Here is a 19613-nt window from a genome sequence, read left to right on the forward strand (position 1 = left end):
CAACCCAGTATGAGGAATCCAGCGCAGTATGAGGGTCCCCCTGAAAGAGTAAGACAGCCCCTGCTCCCACTGTTAGGAGTCCCACAAGCAGACCAAGCTGCACAACTGTCACACATATGCAGAGGGCCTAGGTCAGTCCCGTGCAGGCTCCCTGGTTCTCAGTTTCATCTGTGAGCTTCTGTGAGCCCAGGTTGGTTGATTCTCTGGGTTTTCTTGTGATGTCTTTGACCCCTCTGGTTCCTACAATTCTTCCTCCTGCTCTTCAGCAGGACTCCCCAAGCTAGGCCTAATATTTGACTATGGGTCTCTGCATCTGTTTCCGTCAGTTACTGGATAAAGCCTCTCTGATGACAGTTCCCACCAATCTATGGGAATAGCAGAATATCATTAGGCATCATTACATTGACATTTTTTTTTTCCAGTCCTGTTTGGTTCTATCCTAGGTCTCTGGGCCATCCAGCCTCTGGGTCCTGGCACTCCAGATGTGTCAGGGGTTGGCTCACTCTTGTGGCATGGATTTCAGGCTGGACCAGCCATTGGTTGGCCACTCCCGAAATCTCTGTGCCACCCTTAACCCAGCATATCTCATAGGCAGGACAGACTGTAGGTCAAAGGTTATGTAGCTGGGTTAGTGTCCACTAGAAGGCTTGCCTGGTCACAGAAAATGGCCAGTTCAATTTATGTATCCATTATTTCTAAGAGTCTTAGCTGGGGTCATCCTTGTAGATTCCTGGGAGTTTCTGCCTGACCCTGAAATGATCCCTTTCCAGTCGTTTCTTTCGGTTCTCCCCCAACCCCCTTCACAATCTCTCTTAAAGTGGCAATCTGACATTTTTATTTATGCCACCATTGTCTGCGGAAGAACAGACAAGTTCTACATTAAGGGTCTGTTTTGCTTGGGTCAAGAGGAGCTTATAACATCTTGAAATGTTTGGTTTCACAAAGCATGGCACAACCTTAATGTGCATTTTTCCTCCTGGGATCCACGTCTTCATGTTGTTTATGAACTTGATGGTATCTCAGTCTCTCTTTATAGATTACATATTTAACATGTATTAGTGTTTCATCCTCCTCTGCTAGTCTTATTTTTCCCCCTGTCTCTTTTCTGAACGTTCTACATAAGCACTTCTGATCTGGGTAAGTGTAGCATGAATCTTACAGGGTCTTATTAATAAAAACAAACCCAGGGCCAGGTATTGGGGTGAATGCTGGAAGATCAGAGAAGCAGAACAAGCCACAGCTACCTCACCTTGCCAGTTCCTCAGCAGATCCTGTTTCCTCAGACTGGATGCCTCTGAGTCCTTATCCAAATGAATCTCAGCTGAACTGTGCTGCTCAAAGCCTAAAAAGCTTAACCAGCCAAAAGCTTCTAGTTTCTGGTCCTCACACCTTATATACCTTTCTGCTTTCTGCCATCACTCCCTGGGAATAAAGGCTCACTTTCTGGGATTAAAGGAGTGAGTCACCATGCCTGGCTGTTTCCAATGTGGCATTGAACTCATAGAGATCCAGAGGGATTTCTGCCTCTGGAATGCTAGGATTAAAGGCGTGTGCTACCACCGCCTATCCTCTATGTTTAATATTGTGGCTGTTCTGTCTCTGACCCCAGATAAGTTTATTAGTGTGCACAATATTTCGGGGAACATAATACCACCACAGGTAAGTGCCCTCTGAGTCTTCCAGCTTATTAATTTTCTCTTCAAAGATATGTAATCTGTGGTTCTGTCAGTAAGTTTTATGTTGTAAAAGGGATGTGTGTGCGCGCGCACACTCGCGCTGGTGTGCAAGTGCCGCAGGGCACATGGAGGTCAGAGGACATTTCTGGGAGTCAGTCTTCACCATCTCTTCTTGAGGCTAGGTCTCCTTTCTGCTGTTTCCCTGTGCACTCTAGGCCTGGAAGCTTCTGGGTGAATCTTGGGTCTCTGCCCCCCATCTTGCACATCAGCTTGTAGGCTTCTGTGGTTTCTGGGATTGAACATGGGCTATCAGACTGGAAAATGCTGTTGCCACAGTCATCCCCAGGCCAAGCCACAGCATTTACATTTCACCTGTGATACTCTGATTTCTCTAAGTTCTGCTGGAGTGCTTAAAAATATTAGCTTGTCTTTATTTAATTTTTTTAATATAATTTCTTACTTTTACTTCATTTTCAGTTATTATATTAAAAATCTTAGTTATTTTATATTCTTTAAATAATTGTATAAAATCTTTAAAAAAGATTTATATATTTTTATTTTATGTGTGTGGGTGTTTTGCCTGTATGTATGTAAGCATATCATGTGTGTACAGTGGAGGTCAGGTCCCTTAGAACTGGAGTTACAGATGGTTCTGAGCCTCCATGTGGGTGCTGGGAACTGAACCCAGGTCCTCTACAAGAGTAGACAGTACTCCTAACTGCTGAGCCATCTCTTCAGCTCCTGATACGATGTCTTCATTAGTCCATTTCTGCTGGACTTTGAGTCACTGTTCAGAAGGACATACACACACTTTATACTTATTATAGTGTGTGTGTGTGTGTGTGTGTGTGTGTGTGTGTGTGTGTGTGTGTGTACATGAGCCTGCTTCCATGGCACATGTGTGAAAGTCAGAAACAACTTTTGGGAGTTAGGTTCCTAAGATTGAACTCAGGTTCTATCAAGCCCATGGCAAGCGCCTTTAGCTGCTGAGTCTTTGCCCCAGCCATGTGTACTATTTGACAGTTCATACGGGTACACAGTGCATTTTCACTTCATTTACCCTTTCTCCTTCCTCACCCGATTCTGCTGAAGCTTTTTGTGTTTGCACACCACTGACTTTGATCAGGGTCACCTGTGTGAGAATGGGCAGGGAGTAGTTACTCACACCATTGGGAAATGCTGTTTTTATTGGTTTCATTTTTTTTTAAAAGATTTATTTATTTATTATGTATACAGAAGAGGGCGCCAGATCTCATTACAGATGGTTGTGAGCCACCATGTGGTTGCTGGGAATTGAACTCAGGACCTCTGGAAGAGCAGTCGGTGCTCTTAACCTCTGAGCCATCTCTCCAGCCCCCGGTTTCATTTTTCATATTCTTACTTTGAAGCACTTGGAATTTATCCTGCTGTATGGTGTAAGATAAAGATCAACCTTAGTTTTGTTTCATTTGGTAAAGCTGGTTACCCCAGCACAATTAATTGAAGACCCCACCTTTCCCCTGATGGGGGGGGTGCTGCCTTGATCACACAGACTTCCTAGGATGAGAAGACCCCTTCTGGACCCCCTTTTCTGTTTTATTAGCCTGGGTTGTTCCATACTTGCCCCTCATAGTGGTTTCTCATACCTAGTGGTGTGCATTGCCTTGTCTTTTGTCCAGTTTATTTTCTTTAGTAAGTAAGAGTTCCCCTGGTAAATTCACCTGACAAAGGATATTCAGTAAGGCCTGGCATCTCTCCTCACTCTTTGTCTACAGTTTCTCCCTTGCTTTTTGTATATGGACTTTGTGAAGATAGTCTTTTCCTTTGGAATTCTAGAATAAATCTAGAAAATGAAATGAAAAAAAAAATCAGTGCACCAAGGGGATAATGGACACATTTCAGACACAGGCTGATTTAGTGGGGAGGATCTGAGGGTCTTTAATCAGCCCCTATCCCCCTGAACCCCCCCTACCCAAGCTCAGTCTTTACTTCTGGCCTTCTTTCCTCTGGGAAGGCAGTTGTGTTCCCACTGTCCTCATCCGCACTGTATCCGGAGCCTGTGTTCTAATATATGAAACCAGGCCAGGGCCTTGGAGAACAGCCCACAGATTCGCCTCTCACACATCCCGACCACACCAGTGATCAGGTCTTTCATTCAGTAATTCATCTGGAATGACCTACTTGTGAAAGATTCCCTGAGCCCTGACCACGTGCACAAGCTAAGTGTTGGAGTCAGAGGATTTGTATGGAGGGCCCCATGTGCCAACCACATCAGAGGCCACCATGTGACTTCAGTGCAGGGGCTGTGCCTCCCTCCCCCATCTCTGGGCTAACACACTGAGCTCCTAGCACAGGGCCTGGCATCCGCAGCATCACAGGAACACTTCTTTATTGAAGGAGTAGACTCGGCGGCGGCGGTGGTGGCACAGTGGTGAGCTTCTGGAGGGAGCAGGGTGCTGGTCGTTTGTGATGCCGGGAAATTCGGGAGCCACTCTGGACCCTAGAGTTTTAAATGAAGCAGAATCAGGATGAACTTGAGAGCAGTGGGCCACACCTGTGAGAGGAAGAGCACTTGACAGGGCAGCATTGCTAGCAAACAGGAGGAATTTAGAAGGCTCACACAGACTGCTTTTTCCTGTTGCTCCTAAATGCCACCAACGTCTGTCAGCTGCACCTTGAGCAGCAGAAGCTGCTAGGAGCCATCTAGCGGGTTAAAAATTAATGTCCCTAAAGACCCCAGGATCTATCTGCACATCACCACCAGGAATGCTTCTGAAAACTTACAGAAGGAGAAGGAAGTAGGTAAGAATTATGTGTTATCTCTTCCAAGATTTCCCACTGAAATGACAGTGACCAGAGAGAGACATTTACAGTACTCTTGCTCTCTTGGTTCTTATGTCTAGTCAACCCAGAATTAAATACCATAAAAACAAAAAAGAATTTCTCAGAGCTATAATGAGTTGCAGCAAGACCAACAGAACGGTGTCAATCACACCGAGCCCCAACACCCCCCCCCACCCCACCCCGCTTGCCAAGAAGGTGACACAACCCTCCTTGGATTTGCCAGGCACTCCGCCCTGCTGCTCTGGCCCACGTTCCTACCTTCCATCCCTCCCTTTCTACCTTCTCTTCCGACCCAGCCACTTCCTTATCAGGCAGTTGCATCATCCATTTAGAGGCTGGAAAGTGTGTGTTCCCAGAGCTGCCCGCTTCAGCAGCTTCCTGGGCTGTCCAGCCAGTGTCCTCTCAGGGTGTGATCTTACACCTGTCTGTCTGTAGGGGCTGCTCTGGATCTTTATAGGAGCTTGACTCCTCATAGGGCTCCCTTTCAGCTGGCAGGGCCATTTGGAAACCCAGGCCCTCTGCAGATAGCTAGTGACTGCCCTTCCTATGCTGTGATTGGTTTTACTTGTAGTGACTGGGAGCTGCGGTAGACTTTGGTGAGCACATACATATCTGCTGTCTTTATAAATCTGTGTGCTGACTGCTGAAAGTCAGCGCCTGCATTCCCTGAGAAAATGGGGACAGCCTGCCTGAGGCAGCACCATTTGCCTTACCCTCTTGTCCCTACCTCAGCCCCCCCACTGGTCTCTAGTCTAGATTCAGAGACTGGTTTGTCCTGTTCAGGCAAGTGCTTTTGATGTTTGTTGAGCTCTTAACTGTGTGCAGGCACCAGTGAAATGTTTTACACTGGGCAGCTCACTGAATCCACAGGCCACCCAAAACTCCTCCAGAGCTGCTCAGCACACTAACTCATCTCCCCAGAGAGCAGCTCTCCAGGCTTTTCTGGGACTGAACCGTCAGCCGTGCAGAGGACTGGGCACCAGGACCACTAGTCCACTTGGTACTTCCTTGTTTCAAGTAGCCCCGATCACCTCAGGAGGACTAGTGTATGTCCAGTCTTTGTGGTTAGTGAAGGCTAAGCCTGAGGGAGCAGGCTCTAGAGCAGTCACGTGTAACTGTCAGAGTGTGCGTGAGGACCTGCAGGGGATGGAGACACTTCTGTGGCCTGGTGTGAGGCAAGGGAACAGAGATCCTGCAGCAAGAAGACACTAGAGGATGACAGGTACAAGGCCAAAGGGTGAGGGGAGTCCAGAGCATGAGTGGGAAATGGTAGGAGCAAGGAGGGTGTGGTCCTTGGAGTGACCTGTGCAGGGGTTTCAGGAAGGACCTGGCCCATGCTGGCAGCTGCAGAAGAAGCAGGTTGCTAGGGAGCATCTGCACAGCCAAGAACCTCAGGAGGAGCCCCACGGGTCCCAGATGGAAGGCCTGTGCAGTCGGTGTGCAAGGTTGTGTTGCTCAGGAGGAGCCCCACAGGCCTCAGATGGAAGGCCTGTGCAGTCGGTGTGCAAGGTTGTGTTGCCCAGGGGTGCTAGGGACACAGTGGAGGGCAAGAGACTTCTGGACCAATGTCCTTTCTTCAGCCCCTCAAAGAGAGGAGGATGGAGTGCTGGGTGTATGTAGAGCATATGCAGATGTGCCTAGACAGCGACCCTCAGCCTCAGGAATCCACTGCCAGGACAAAGTTGGTGCTAGTGGAGGGCGGCCCCGTGAGCTGCAGGCCCTCTTGGGTCCTTCCTTTTGTGGCACTCTGCTGCTTCTGCCACTCTTCTAGAAACACTCCGCCATAGAGAGCAACCTGAAGTTCCCTGTGTTTGCAGTCTTGCCGTGAGCAGGCTGTGCAGACTGGGAGGCAGTGGCTAAGGTACTGGAGACAGTGAGGCGGCTGGAGCAGCGTCACTTTGCCTTCACTCTTGTTTTGATTTCTGTCTGTGTGTTTCCCCGACGTACCTCTGCTTCTGGTTCCCCATAGCCACGCTGCCCGTGTGCGTGTGCATCCGAGCTGTTGCCCACGGCAACACAGTGTGCTGCTCTGCGCCTGGGTTTCCCTTTAGAAGTCCATCTGGAAAGTGGTACCAAGTAGGGGCTTTTTAAATGAACTTCCTCTTTACATTATGCTCTAAATCATTTCATTTCAGCAGACATCTGATTGTTCACCCCTTTGGGCTGAATTAAGAACAAATGTCTGTGGTTTTCCATATTAAAACAAACATACACATTAACCATTTCCTTGTAAATTAATTTGGAGACCTTGAAAGTAAGTGATTGGTGCTGCAGAGGCTGGGGCAGAACAGGTTTGCTTAGACGGCCTTCTTTCCCTCCTCCTCCTCCCAGGAGCTCTGGAGCCCCAGCAGCTGGCCTGGCTTCTGCCCTGCCATGGTGCCCCCTGCTGGGGTCAGATGAAAGTCCCAGACCCCATCCCAAGGCAGAGCCCGCCCACCCGCCTGCAGGGCTGCCTGGGGGTGCTGTGTTCTGTCAAGGCAGGTCTGGCAGGACAGAGGTTAATAGAGTTCAAGTGCATTTTTCAAACATATGTAAACTGTTAAGTGTAACAGCAAAGGGTAGAACTGCTGGGGAGGAAACACCAGGTTTTCTGTTGCTTTTCTCCTGCTTTTGCTTTTCATACATGTCTGTCCACCCAGTTATTTAGATGGAGAAACCAGGAGAAGGAAGTCAGTTTCTTGCCCTTGTAATCAAGGCTGCCTTACTGCTAGCTCCTCCCCTTCCTGCTCCATCCCACCTCCCCCTCCCTCATCCCCTTCCTCTCCTTCCCTTCTTCTTCATGAGGAGATTGTAGCCTTAGTACACAGAGCTTACATTTACAGCGTCTACTAAGCATTTTACTTAGTAACTCAACCCTTACAGACCTCTGAGGTAACCCCAATCCTGTTCTATAGAGTGGGAAACTGAGGCTGGGTGTTGTCTTGCCATGGCTGACAGCAGTCACAGGAGCTAAGATTCAAATCTCCACATCTGACGACAGACCTGGCCAGCCATCATGAATCATGGCTGCTGCCCTGCGCCGCAGGCCAGCTGGAGGTGGTGGACGTCGAAGCTTCCATCTGCAAAGGTGAATGAGGGGCTCCTGGCGTTGGGGCTCCTCAAGCACGGGCCTTGACAGGCAGGTTAGAGTCGATATTTGCCAACAATCTAAGTGTCTCTTCTGCTAATATGCATGTCTTTTCAAAACATGCATGTGACTCTGACATATGAAGAATGAGTGTCCAGTGGAACGTACTTCAGAGACTCCCAAAGCAGGCTACAGTTCTGTCTTGTTGGTAGTCTTTGTGGGACTGGACCAGATGCCCCTGGTTCACAGACAGCAGGGATGAGCTTGAGTGGACCTTGTGGGAAGCAGTGGGCAGTTCACCTTAAAAAGTCTCTGTATCAACACAGACTGTCTACAATACCTGCATAGCCCCTTACTTTGTGGAATACCCAGTTCCTCTGAGAGCCCGGGGCCAGCTGAGGGTGGGCCCTGGGACAGGCCAACAACAGGGAGCTTCGCTGTGGCCCAGAGCTCCACCAAGGGGACGACTCTGCCGGCCTCAGTCTCTGCTGTTCCACACCTGGAAAGCAGTGCACATGTGGCGGACATGGCAGCAGACACTCCAGGTCACTGAGGGAATTGGAGAGGGCCATGGTATGGTCAGACCACAGGAAGCTCTTAGCAGTGACCCTCCAATTGGGGTTGACTGGGGTAAGGCCTTCTGGAGTGGTGTCCCAATTGTGAACTTGGTGAAGTCAGTGGAGGGGTGAGCACTCAAAAGAAATACAGTAAACAGATTCCTTGTCATGTTTTTGGCTCTTAGTAGATACCGGTATTCTCCTTGGGATTATGTGCATATTTGCCTTCTTTGATTTCTGATTGTTACTTTCAATCTTTCTTTTGTTAGACGAGATGCTTCAAACAGTTCCGTAAAAGCCCCAGATTCTTTCCTATTGCGAGGTTTGGGTTTGGAGTTTGGCTCAGCCTCACCACATCACCTGTTAGCTGTTAGAGTCTAATTCCACAAGCCATGACTTCATCTCCCTGAAGGAAGGTAGACGAAACGCTTCCATATAGCGGGGTCGGTTCAGTCGAGATGCCGTGTGGTGGGGAGGGGGAGGGTTAGATTATAAACCTTTGGGCTTGGGTAAAATCGAGAGGTAGGGCTGTCGGAAACATTCCTGCTCAGCCAGCTGTCCCAGAGATGAGATGACTGCCAAGTCACGGCCTTGTCGAAGGCCGTGGGAATCTTGTCATGGGGCCCTAAAGTCATCGTGTTCACCGAGGCTTGGGAGCTTTGGGCTCTGAGGAGAAAAGGCCACATCACCAGTCCCGGCCACCACAAACCAGTTGCTCTCTGGTTGTTACTGCTAGACCTGGCCAAGAGTGGGGTGCTTGGGTGTCTTTCAAGTCAGATCTTAAAACAGTATTAAAAGAACCAGCTACCAAAGTACCCAGCAGCGAGTGTCACGCAGTGGTTCTGCCTGGGGAACTTTTACCACATTTACAACCCCCTCTGGACCTGACCTTATGCACTCTGGGCCCCAAACCAGGCCAGTGTTGGTCATTAGCCATAAAAGTTAGCTTGTCTCTGGCCAGGAAGAGCGTTCCAGGGGTGAAGGCCTGGAGAGGGCTTGTGTTTCTTCCCTCCTAAGGCTCCCATTGCAAACCTTCCATGGTTTCTCAGAGGTTTCCTTTTATTTTATTTTATTTTATTTTATTTTATTTTATTTTATTTTATTTTATTTTATTTTATTTTATTTTATTTTATTTTATTTTATTTTATTTTGTTGGTTGTAGGCTCCAGGATGTAGCTCCTAATTAGCACTCTGAGGAAGGGTCTAGGGACTGAGCCCCAGAAACCATGGAGATGCAGTCACAGGAGTTGCCCTGCCGCTCAGGGCCTCCATGGTTTTGCCCTCTGTGTAACTATCAAGGAGAGGGTCCCATTCTGAAGAACAGACCTCGGGCCCTTCTCCCTGCGGTGTTTACGCCGTCACAGTCTCACAGCAGCCATTCTCTCCCCCTGTATAAAGGCCAGTGTACCCTGAAGAGCAGGCAGGAACCACCCTGTCTTGTTGAGTGGCTGGCGGTTTGTATCTCTCCTTCTCCATGTAGCAGGCAGCCCTCTCCTGGCCAGGAACCCTTGTACTTTATTGCTGTTTCTAAAACTGGGCCTAGGCTGAAGGGCAGAGGGGTTTCCTGCTGCTCAGCAAGGGGCAAACGCACACTGCGGTCCCTGCCTCCTTAGCAGTCAGGATGCGTCCTTGTCTTTCTCGCTGTTGTAAAGTGCCCAGGCCCTCTGCCCAAGGCGGTGTGGAGGCAGACCGGGGCGTGGACCGTGTTTCTTGTAAAAGGTGTGTCTCGGAGGTACTCTGTCTTGTGTGTCCCCTGATGATAGTGTTCCTATGGTTACTATCCATCTGGAAAAACACGAGAGTAAACAAGCCGCAGTACTTGCCAGTGCGCCGGAGCCTCTCCGCGCCCCACCTTGCTGTTGTAATGGGTACAGCGCCTGCTTCCTCCCTGCAGAGGCCAGGCCCCACTCCTTGGTGGCAGGAACCTGGGCTGGACATTCATCTCTGCCTGTGCGCATTGCTGGGTTTGCAGAAAGGAAGCCTTGGACTTGAGCTCATTGGTGCACAAGCAAGAGAGTGCCACCCTTACCCTGCTCCTTCCCCGGGGACCCCATTCCTAGATCTGCCGTCCACCCCACCTGTCACAGCCATTCCCGCAGGACTCCAGGCTGGCATCCCTGAATCCAGCTGAATTGGCAACGTGCAAGGCGTCCTTGGACTTTCCCAAGGGAAAACTAAAGCCATTGACACTGAAGCCACAAATCAGACCCTGGGCAGGCTAATGGAAGCTGGTGTCCTCGGGTCTGTGGAGTGGGTCAGTGTGCCCCTTGACCTCAGGGGGCAGGCTAATGGAAGCTGGTGTCCTCGGGTCTGTTGGGTCAGTGTGCCCCTTGACCTCGGGGCAGGCTAATGGAAGCTGGTGTCCTCGGGTCTGTGGGGTGGGTCAGTGTGCCCCTTGACCTCAGGGGGCAGGCTGATGGAAGCTGGTGTCCTTGGTTCTGTGGGGTCAGTGTGTCCCCTGACCTCTGGTGCTTGCTTCTGGAGCACTCAGCTGCTTTCTTTCCATTCCTCACATACTGCCTCTTCCACCTAGGCCAGCAGCCCACACCACTCAGGGGTTCATCTTCAATTCTATCATTTCCCTGCCCAGAGAATCAAAACACACAAAAAAGTCAAAAACCCAGAGAGACCCCACCTCTCCTCCTCCCCACCTCTGCCTGGGGAGGCCTTCTGTTGGGACCCCTGCAAGAAGAGGAAACAGGCTTCTTCTCCAGAAACGGCTCCCACGTGATTTGCTTGTCATGGGGTGGGCTTGAGGATTTAGGAAAACAGTCCGCCACTGTAGACACCTGTATGCTCCCTGCTTTTAATAATGAGCAGGTAAGGCTTTCTTAGCACATCAGGGTCAGCAGACTGTAACCTCCCAGCCGCTGTCTGCATGCTCTGGCTCCCCATACTGAAGGCTCCTCCTCCCTCCAGCCCCACAGAAGGGGGAGAGGCTTAAGAGGGGAGTGTGCTAGCGCTAGGAAGCTTTTAAAAGTGGCCCCACAGCTCCATGATGCCAGAGGCCACTCTTAAGCCTTCCTAAGTGCTGAGGTCCAGCCCTGGGACTGCTCTGGTAGGCTCTTCTCTCTGCCCTTTATTGCCAGAATCTGCTCTTGGGGGCCTTAGACACCTACTTTGCTAACTGTTGAGCTGTGTGTGGGTAGGATGTGCTACCTACACCACACGGACAGGAGTCTGAGGCTCTGCTGGACCACAGGCAGGCATTTCTGCATCCATGACCCCTGTGTCTGATGCACTACAGGTCGCCTCTTCGTTTGAAAGAGAGGGCCTGTGAACAGTTATAGGGAACTTTTAGGAGAATGGTTCTCGAAATCCTGAGAAACTGCTGGACTGAGGTTGGAGGAGAACAGCCAGTGAGGCTAAGGTGGACAGGTAAGCCTTTCTCCAGTTACTGCCTGCAGGTACTGGCCAGGCTCCCTCCCTGCCTCTCACTGGGGCTCTCGTGTGCATGAAGCCCAGAGCCCTACTCTATAGAGCTCTGGCCTGTGCAGCCTCAAAAGTGTTGATCTCCTTCCTGCTGGAAAGACAGGAACCTCAGTGCCTTTGCATTCCTTCTCAAACACAGCTCTTTGTCTCTGTGATGACTGAGCAAAACGATTTCCTGGAGTTAGGGAAGGTGACCTGTGGCTCCAAGTGTGACTGTTCCCTTTCCCTACCCCACTGTCATTATGAAAGTGTTCATGAGGAGCCAAGCACACTCATCTTTACACACAGGTAGCAAGTTTTTGTGTGGGGCTTAGTTGTTAATCTCAAAAATGTACACACCATCTCAAGTGTGGTAGTGCATGCATCCATCTAGCTGTCAAGAGACTGAGGCCGGAGAGTCACAGATTTGAGGCTAGCCTGGCTACCTAGTAAGTCTGAGATCAAAGTAAGACCGTGTCTCAAAGCAAGCACCATAGACAACCCTGAGTATTCTAAGTTTCAGGCTTGGTTTCCACACAGCTGCCAGTTTATCTGCTTATTCCAAGATGTGCCCAAGCACTGGCGTAGTCAGGGTGATCTAGAACATACAGCATAACTGGAACATTAGACCTTGTTTAGTGCCAGCAGAAGGGCATCACAGGCAGACCCACAGCATGGGCAACAGTTGATAGATTCACAAACAGTCTGCACATTTCATGAAGACAGTGAGTCGTCTTGAGGAGATGGGCAGGTTACCAAGGGAACTGTATTGCCGAGCAGGGAGTTGGGGGGATCCCTTGCCGGAGGGCACTCCCCAGTGCCGTTGATAATGGTAGAAGATCTGTCTTTTTACCCAATGAGACTGCCTCAAAGGGCAGGAAAATAGACTTTAAAAGCATCAGACGCAGGTTATACTCAGCCTCCCCGTCTTGTGTTATTCCTCGTCATGATTTTTGCTTGAAGAAATTTTAGACATACAAAATGCTGGAAAAACTATTGTATTATTCTTACTAGATAAATAACAATCTGTATACTGCAGGGTAGGGTGCTGCTTTGGAATGAGCATACCTTAGTAGACTAAGTGGTTGATCTGGTTAACATACTTATCCTTCATGTTCCTGTGTTCAGGTTTGGAGAACATTTAAAATATGTTAGTGATTAGGGAATACATAGTATTATCAACTGTAGTCACCGTTTTGGGCACGTATTAAGACTTTCCCTAAAATATAATTGAATCTCTGTACCCTCTGACATTCTTTTTCCTTTCACTGCACCCCCACCCCAGCCTCGACTTCTGAATTAAACTTTTTTAGATCTGGTATCTTAGTAAGCTCTTATAGCATTTATTTTTCTGTGCCTGGCTTATTTCACTTAGACATGTCACCTGAGGTCTGTAAAGTTCAGGTCCGTACATGTTACAAAGGACAGAAGTCCTTGAAAGAGGGACTCTGACCACATGCAGCTGTAACAGCAGCTGCCACACTTTGTCATGTTCACTGTGCTCTCAAGACAACATCAAGACACTCCATTCCTGAATACCAGCATGAATTTCCTTTTTTATTTTTGTTTATTTTCATTTTATATGTATGAGTTTTTGCCTACATGTGTGTAAGTGCATGCAGTACAAGCAGAGGCCAGAAGATGATGTCAGATTCCAGGAACTGGAGTTACAAGTGGTTGTGAGTTGCCATGTGGGTGCTGGGAACTGAACCTAGGTCCTTTGGAAGACTAGCCAGTGCTCTTAGCTGCTGAACTGTCTCTAGCCACAGCATAAATTCCTTAAGAACAAGATTGTTCTCTTCAGATTGGCCATGCTACTGTCCAGTTTAGGAAAGCTAATTCCTAGGGTGTGACTCGCATGTTCAGACCTCTTCCCTTGCCCCCAGAATGACTGGTTCTGCCTCTGACTCTTTTCAGCCTGCAGTATCCCACCCTTTTGTTTTGTATTACTGCGACATTGACCTTATGAGTCTAGTCACAGCTTCCTGATTTCAAATCCAAATGTGCAGGTGTTCTTCCTTGATTCAGGCATCAAAGATTTCTCAAACACTGTCTATATCAAAGCCCCTTCCCCTTGAATTCTACAAATGGATGATGCATTGCCAGACTGCAGGTATTGTGTCCTTCTGGCCACACCCACTCCAAACACCCCTCACAGGAAGCTCATTCTAGGAAATGGGAGCCAGAGCTGGATTTATATTGTAGTCCCACCATGTACTTTCTCAGTGGCCTTTTACTGGTCCCCATTCCTCCCAACCTCTCCATTTTGAAAACAAAAGGTGGAATCTTTAACCCTGCCCACCTTTTCTATTAAATCTCTTCCTGGTTTTCCCAGAAGTACTGCTTACAAAACATACCTGTAGCTTCTTACCTCTGGTTAGCTGTTTCCTGAACCAGCCATTTCTTGTGCCCATTCCTGCACTATGATTGGGGTACGGGGGCCATGTAGTTCCCGCATGCCCTGAAATGACCACATGCTCTTCTCTGCCCTACAGCTGAGATCCTGGAGCTGGCTGGCAACGCAGCAAGAGACAACAAGAAGGGACGGGTCACTCCCCGGCACATCCTGTTAGCTGTGGCCAATGACGAGGAGCTGAACCAGGTATGGGCTCCCCAGCCCGCCCCCAGGCATGCTGGCACACACCCGGACTACCCTTACTCCCCAGCCCGCCCCCAGGCATGCTGGCACACACCCGGACTACCCTTGCTCCCCAGCCCGCCCCCAGGCATGCTGCACACACCCGGACTACCCTTACTCCCCAGCCCGCCCCCAGGCATGCTGCACACACCCGGACTACCCTTAGAGGCTGTGGTGGCTGGCAAGACCTCAAGCAGCTTCTTGTCTGTTGGGGCTTCACTGGGAGTGGGGTCGGGAGATGACAAGGATGCTTGGCTCTCCTGGGAGAAATGAGTGTCAATTGAAACCAAGTGAGGACTCAAGGAGTCTATCCCTGTGTAGTCTGAGTCTCTATGCTTGTAGCTGCCACAGAAGTAGGAGCTGAACCAGCTCAGAGTGATACGTCTGAGCAGGGCTGACTTCTTGAATGAGGCAGGGCACTCCTGGAGCAGGGTGGTGTGGCTCACCACCTGTGACTTTGGTTTTCCTGCAAGCTGCTAAAAGGAGTCACCATAGCCAGTGGGGGTGTGTTGCCGAATATCCATCCTGAGTTGCTAGCGAAGAAGCGAGGATCCAAGGGAAAGTTGGAAGCCATCATCACGCCTCCACCAGCCAAAAAAGCGAAGTCTCCATCCCAGAAGAAGCCAGTGGCTAAGAAAACAGGAGGCAAAAAAGGGGCCCGGAAGTCTAAGGTATGGGATCTGGCAGGGGTGTGTGGGATGGGATAAGTAAGGTCATAGGGGACCTCCCAGCCCTTTTCAGAGCTGATCCCCATCAGGAAACTGAGACAGGAACATGTGGGAGTCCAACTCACTGGCTAATCAAGAGTGTCTTATGGAACCTGGCCACAGTTGGAGGACTGACCCCCTTGGGTGGGACTTGGGGATGGGTAGGGGGTATCCAGGGAGGAGTTGGAGGTGGGTGGTAGCCCAGCCCTACACCTTCTACACCTGGTCTCCCACGTAGATGCGAAAGCCTTTGGAAAGGTTTTCTTGTGCCAGAGATCAGCCACCATACAGTCCTCAGAGTGGCCATCTGCCTGCAGGCTTTGATGCTGAGTTGTACAATCTCTGTGTTGCCATGGCGATGTGTCCTCCTCTGGGTATGCTGTAGCAGGAGCACTCCAGACCAGCTGTCATTCGGAACACTTGCTTCCGTCAAGACGGTCCTTAGGCAGTTCCTCACAGACCTAGCTTCACTGGAAAGTAGTGTCCTAGACGCTGATCTGTGGAGAGGAAAACCCTCTCATTAGCATGACCTAGAGTTATTTTGATGGGAAAGGGCAAAAAAATCCCCATCTGTTCACACTGTTTTGGAGTTTGTATTAGTTGGGGAGAAGGTGCTGTCCCTCACACACACCTGTGAGTGCAAACAACACTGCCATGAAATCAAAATCTAAATCAATACCTTTCCAAGGCCCAGAATTGTTCCACATTCCTAGACAGAGAACCCTGGCCTTGAGCAGCTAATATTTCCAGATACTTGCATTCTACCTTGCTCCGGAGTTCTGGAGGAGGTGGGGCAGGCAGGGCAGGACTTCGCAGAATGTTCTCTGTTCATCTCTGCTAACTGTAAAGGGAGCAGGTTGGAGGCTCCCTTCCTCTTTCTGTCTGCAGTTGAGAGGAAGGGCAGGTCAGAGGAGGCAGGACAGGTGCCAGGGCGGCCCTTTGGAATGTCAGGAGAAGCACAGAGAAGCCAAGCCTCCTCTCCCTTGAAATGGCTGCCCGCAGCAAGGCCCTGGAATTAGGTGCTGGCACAGCAGGGTGGACCATGTGTTGAGCTTGGTCCTTACCCTCTTTCATACACTCAGGTTGTGCCATCTGAACAGAGCTTGAGATGCCAGGGCCTACAGCAAACCTGACCGAGCCTTGCTCCCCTTGACCCTAGTCTTCTGTCATAGGTTGAGTGTCTGTGGTGTGTGTGTGTGTGTGTGTGTGTGTGTGTGTGTGTGTGTGTGTGTGTATGTGTATGTGTATGTGTGTATGTGATGTATGTATTTGTGTGTATCTGTGATGTGTATGTGTGAGTGTATTTGTGTGTGTGGTGTGTGTATGAGTGTATTTTTGTGTGTATGTGATGTGTGAGTGTATTTGTGTGAATGTATGTATTTGCAAGTGTGTGTGGTGTGAATATACTTGTGTGGTGTGTATGAGTGGATTTGTATGTGTGTGGCATGTGTATTTATGTGTGTGTGAATATAAGTGTGTGTGTGTTGCTCCAGTCCCTAGTAGCTATGTTCCTAATAACCATATGTCAATAATCACTTGAACACTCAACTTCTCCTTTGATTACAAAAGCAGGGAGCCTGTGATGGTGGTCTGTTTTTCTTCCACACAATAAAACACATTGTCTGCTTACTGTACCAGTATTTGGCTGACATTAAACCCTGGGGGAGGCTGAAATTGGAACCGTGAACAGCTAATTTTCAAAACATTTGTTTAATGTAAATTGTGTCAGCTCCCAGCAACAGTGGGGGACCTGGCATCTCCATGTTGCTGTGGAACATCCTGAAAATCACCTTTCCAGGGGCATGTGCAGCGCACCTCACCTCAGAGACATGCTAAAACACTTGCACGGAAAGGGAGTTGGTGTTTTTCAAGTGTCACCACTTGACGTCCAAATCATAATTGCCTCCCTCAGTTCTGTATATTTGAAGGTTTTGAAAATCTCCAGTGTGACAGACAGCTGAGGCAGCTACAGTGGGAACAGTCAGAGGACACAGAAAACCCTGCCACTCAAGGCCGGAGCTCTGGCTATGCCTGGGCTCTTCCTACTTGGGTGGCCTCAGGAAGTCTGCTCCCTTCTCTGCCTTGGTCTGCCCTAGCCCATAAAACGACAGGGTCTGGTCCAGCCTACAAGCCAGTGACTCTGGGGATATTGCATAATATATTTTTGTATAGGTAATGTGTGTAAGTTTGGAGGCAGAAAAAAAAGGTCTTGCTCCAATCACTGTCTATAATGAATTATTAACCCACTTTTTAGAAAATCTGTGTATATAAAAACATATATGTATGGGAAACCCTTCTATCCTACGTGTTTAAAACATTAAGTCACTGTTTTGGCAATTAGCATAGTATCAAAAGTGGAAGGCCTAGGGCCTGTGACCTGGCTATATTCTAATTATGCCATTTGTGTGTTCTTGGCAAGTTCCTTATGATGCTCAGTTTCCCCATCTATGAAGTGAAACTACAACACAGGCTTAAAAGAGAATTCGTGCAAAGCACGTGAAACAGTCTGTCATGGTGGGAGCTGTAGCTGCCCTGACCTGGGCCGTTCTCTCATCCTGGGCACTCTCAAATCCACCCTTTTCCTGTGTGAAGACCCCACCCCCAGGGGATGAAGGTGTGCTTACTGCTCACTGCCTGGCAAAAGGCCAGGCTGATTTTGGTGAGTGCCTCTTTTCTGAGGAATAAAGTGCAAATTAAGTGATTAATGGTCTGTTACAGCAGTGGTTCTCAACCTGTGCGATGTGACCCCTTTGGGAGTCACATATCAGATATTTACCTTACAATTCATAACAGTAGAAAATTATAGTTATAAAGTAGCAATGAAATGATTTTATGGTTACAGGCCACCACAACGTGAGGAACTGTGTTAAAGGGTCACAGCATTGGGAAGGTTGAGAACCACAGTGTTAAGGGATGTCAACAAAAAAGAGTTGATTCTCATGGGGAATTGCCACGCTGACAGTTCACTGACCTTTGATGGAGAGGAGATGAGGCATGGGTGAGCTTGGCTGGCAGGTCTTGCTCCATCTTATTTAATATTGAGTTCAGCAGTGTAAATGTGACTCCAGACTGACTCTCACCTGCTATCCTTTTTCAGAACAGCCTTCTACATGACCAATATACGGCACTTCTGCATTTATATAAAAATAAGAGTCTGAAAATCTTACAGTCATTTGAGTTACATGGGATTGCTTAGATTTTCTCCCAAGTTCGATCAGAGAAGAATCTACTCCCTTGTATCCCCACTTTAGGAGAGAAGAGGCATGTTTCTTCTGAGGCAGTGTGCTTCAGTTACACATGGTTATGATTTGAATGTGGTGGCTTCTTGCACGCGGACTGCCGGGCTAACCTGGGGCTTCTGCTGCTTCACAAAGGCCTAAGTTCTCTGCAGAGTGGATGCTTCTCTGTGCAGCACTTATTGTTCTCATCTAGTCAGGAGTTCGCCAGCCTCAGTTCCATTTTCCAAGTGAGGAGTCTTAAGGGAAGGCAAGCATTTTTCAGTTTGCCCAGGTCACACAGCTAGCGGAGCCAGGGTTCCAATGCAGAAATTACAAGTTCAAATACTATCACTAATGAGGCAGGAATCCTACTGTTCTGGTGGCAGAGGACTGCACAGCCACCCACTGCAGGGTAAGTGGGGCCGCCACAGTCTTAACAAATCACTGCTGAAAACCACGAGCATCGTCACAACCTAATCTGGTTACCCCACTGGCTGCTTGCATGGTACATGGCAACTGGGAAGCCTCTCCACAGAAACACGCCCCGACAGTGGATGTCTGACACTGTCCACAGAAACACACCCTGACAGTGGATGTCTGACACTGTCCACAGAAACATGCTCTAGCCGTGGATGTCTGACACTGTCCACAGAAACACGCCCTGACAGTGGATGTCTGACACTGTCCACAGAAACACGCCCTGACAGTGGATGTCTGACACCTGTCCACAGAAACATGCTCTAGCCATGGATGTCTGACACTGTCCACAGAAACACACCCTGACATTGGATGTCTGACACCTGTCCACAAAGCCTGCTCACCACTTATAAGGCAGTGTGCTTCTCTCTATCTGCTTAACCCTCAGGGAGACACCTGCACCCCATTCCTGGCCTCGGGCTGAGCAATCCCCCTATGAATGACTCTCTGCTGACTAGAACAGTGGTGTTCAAGCTTTTTGTTTATAACCGCCTAAGAGAATTTTCAAAAAGCTTTGTATACATTTACATTTAAAGTCCAACAGATTCTTCGTAAGAAATTTAAGGTTATTTTTGGTGTATTTTTTTTCTCTCTCTCTCTCTCTCTCTCCTGTTTACATGCATTCAGTAGCGTCAGCTACCCAGTACAAATTCACAACAAAACAGTTTACTAACACTGGAAAATTTACATCTTTTTACTTACCTTTCTTTCACTTACCCTACAGAATTTAATTTTAATACTTTATTAAAGTGTGTGTGTGTGTGTGTGTGCGCGTGGCGCGCGCGCGTGCCTGTGCCACCATTTGAGTATGAAGTCAGAAGACAACCTCTTGGGTTCAGTTCTCTCCACACCTTTACTGGGTCCTGGGGATCAAGCTCAGGTCACCAGGCTTATGTGGTTCCTGCCTTTCTCTGCTGAGCCATTTCACTGGCCTCATGTGATGTATCTTTATGCTTAGTTTTAGTGACGTTTGTAGCAGAACACTGTATATTTCAATTCATTTGAAATAGTTTTTGTGATCTTATACTAAATGATGTAC

At 48.8% G+C, this 19613-nt stretch overlaps 1 protein-coding gene across 5 annotated transcripts in view; it reads left to right on the plus strand.

Moving 5' to 3' along the window:
• LOC114688930 (core histone macro-H2A.1) overlaps positions 1-19613 on the plus strand; it is a 64309-nt gene that overhangs the window by 18895 nt on the left and 25801 nt on the right. For all 5 annotated transcript variants that reach the window (XM_028863402.1, XM_028863406.1, XM_028863405.1 and 2 more), the window contains exons 3-4: positions 14030-14136; positions 14646-14843. In XM_028863402.1, the coding sequence (XP_028719235.1) occupies positions 14030-14136; positions 14646-14843 (305 nt within the window). The remainder of the gene's footprint in view (positions 1-14029; positions 14137-14645; positions 14844-19613) is intronic.

The sequence above is a fragment of the Peromyscus leucopus genome, chromosome 5, assembly GCF_004664715.2.
Source record: "Peromyscus leucopus breed LL Stock chromosome 5, UCI_PerLeu_2.1, whole genome shotgun sequence".
In the NCBI taxonomy this organism is placed as follows: Eukaryota; Metazoa; Chordata; class Mammalia; order Rodentia; family Cricetidae; genus Peromyscus; species Peromyscus leucopus.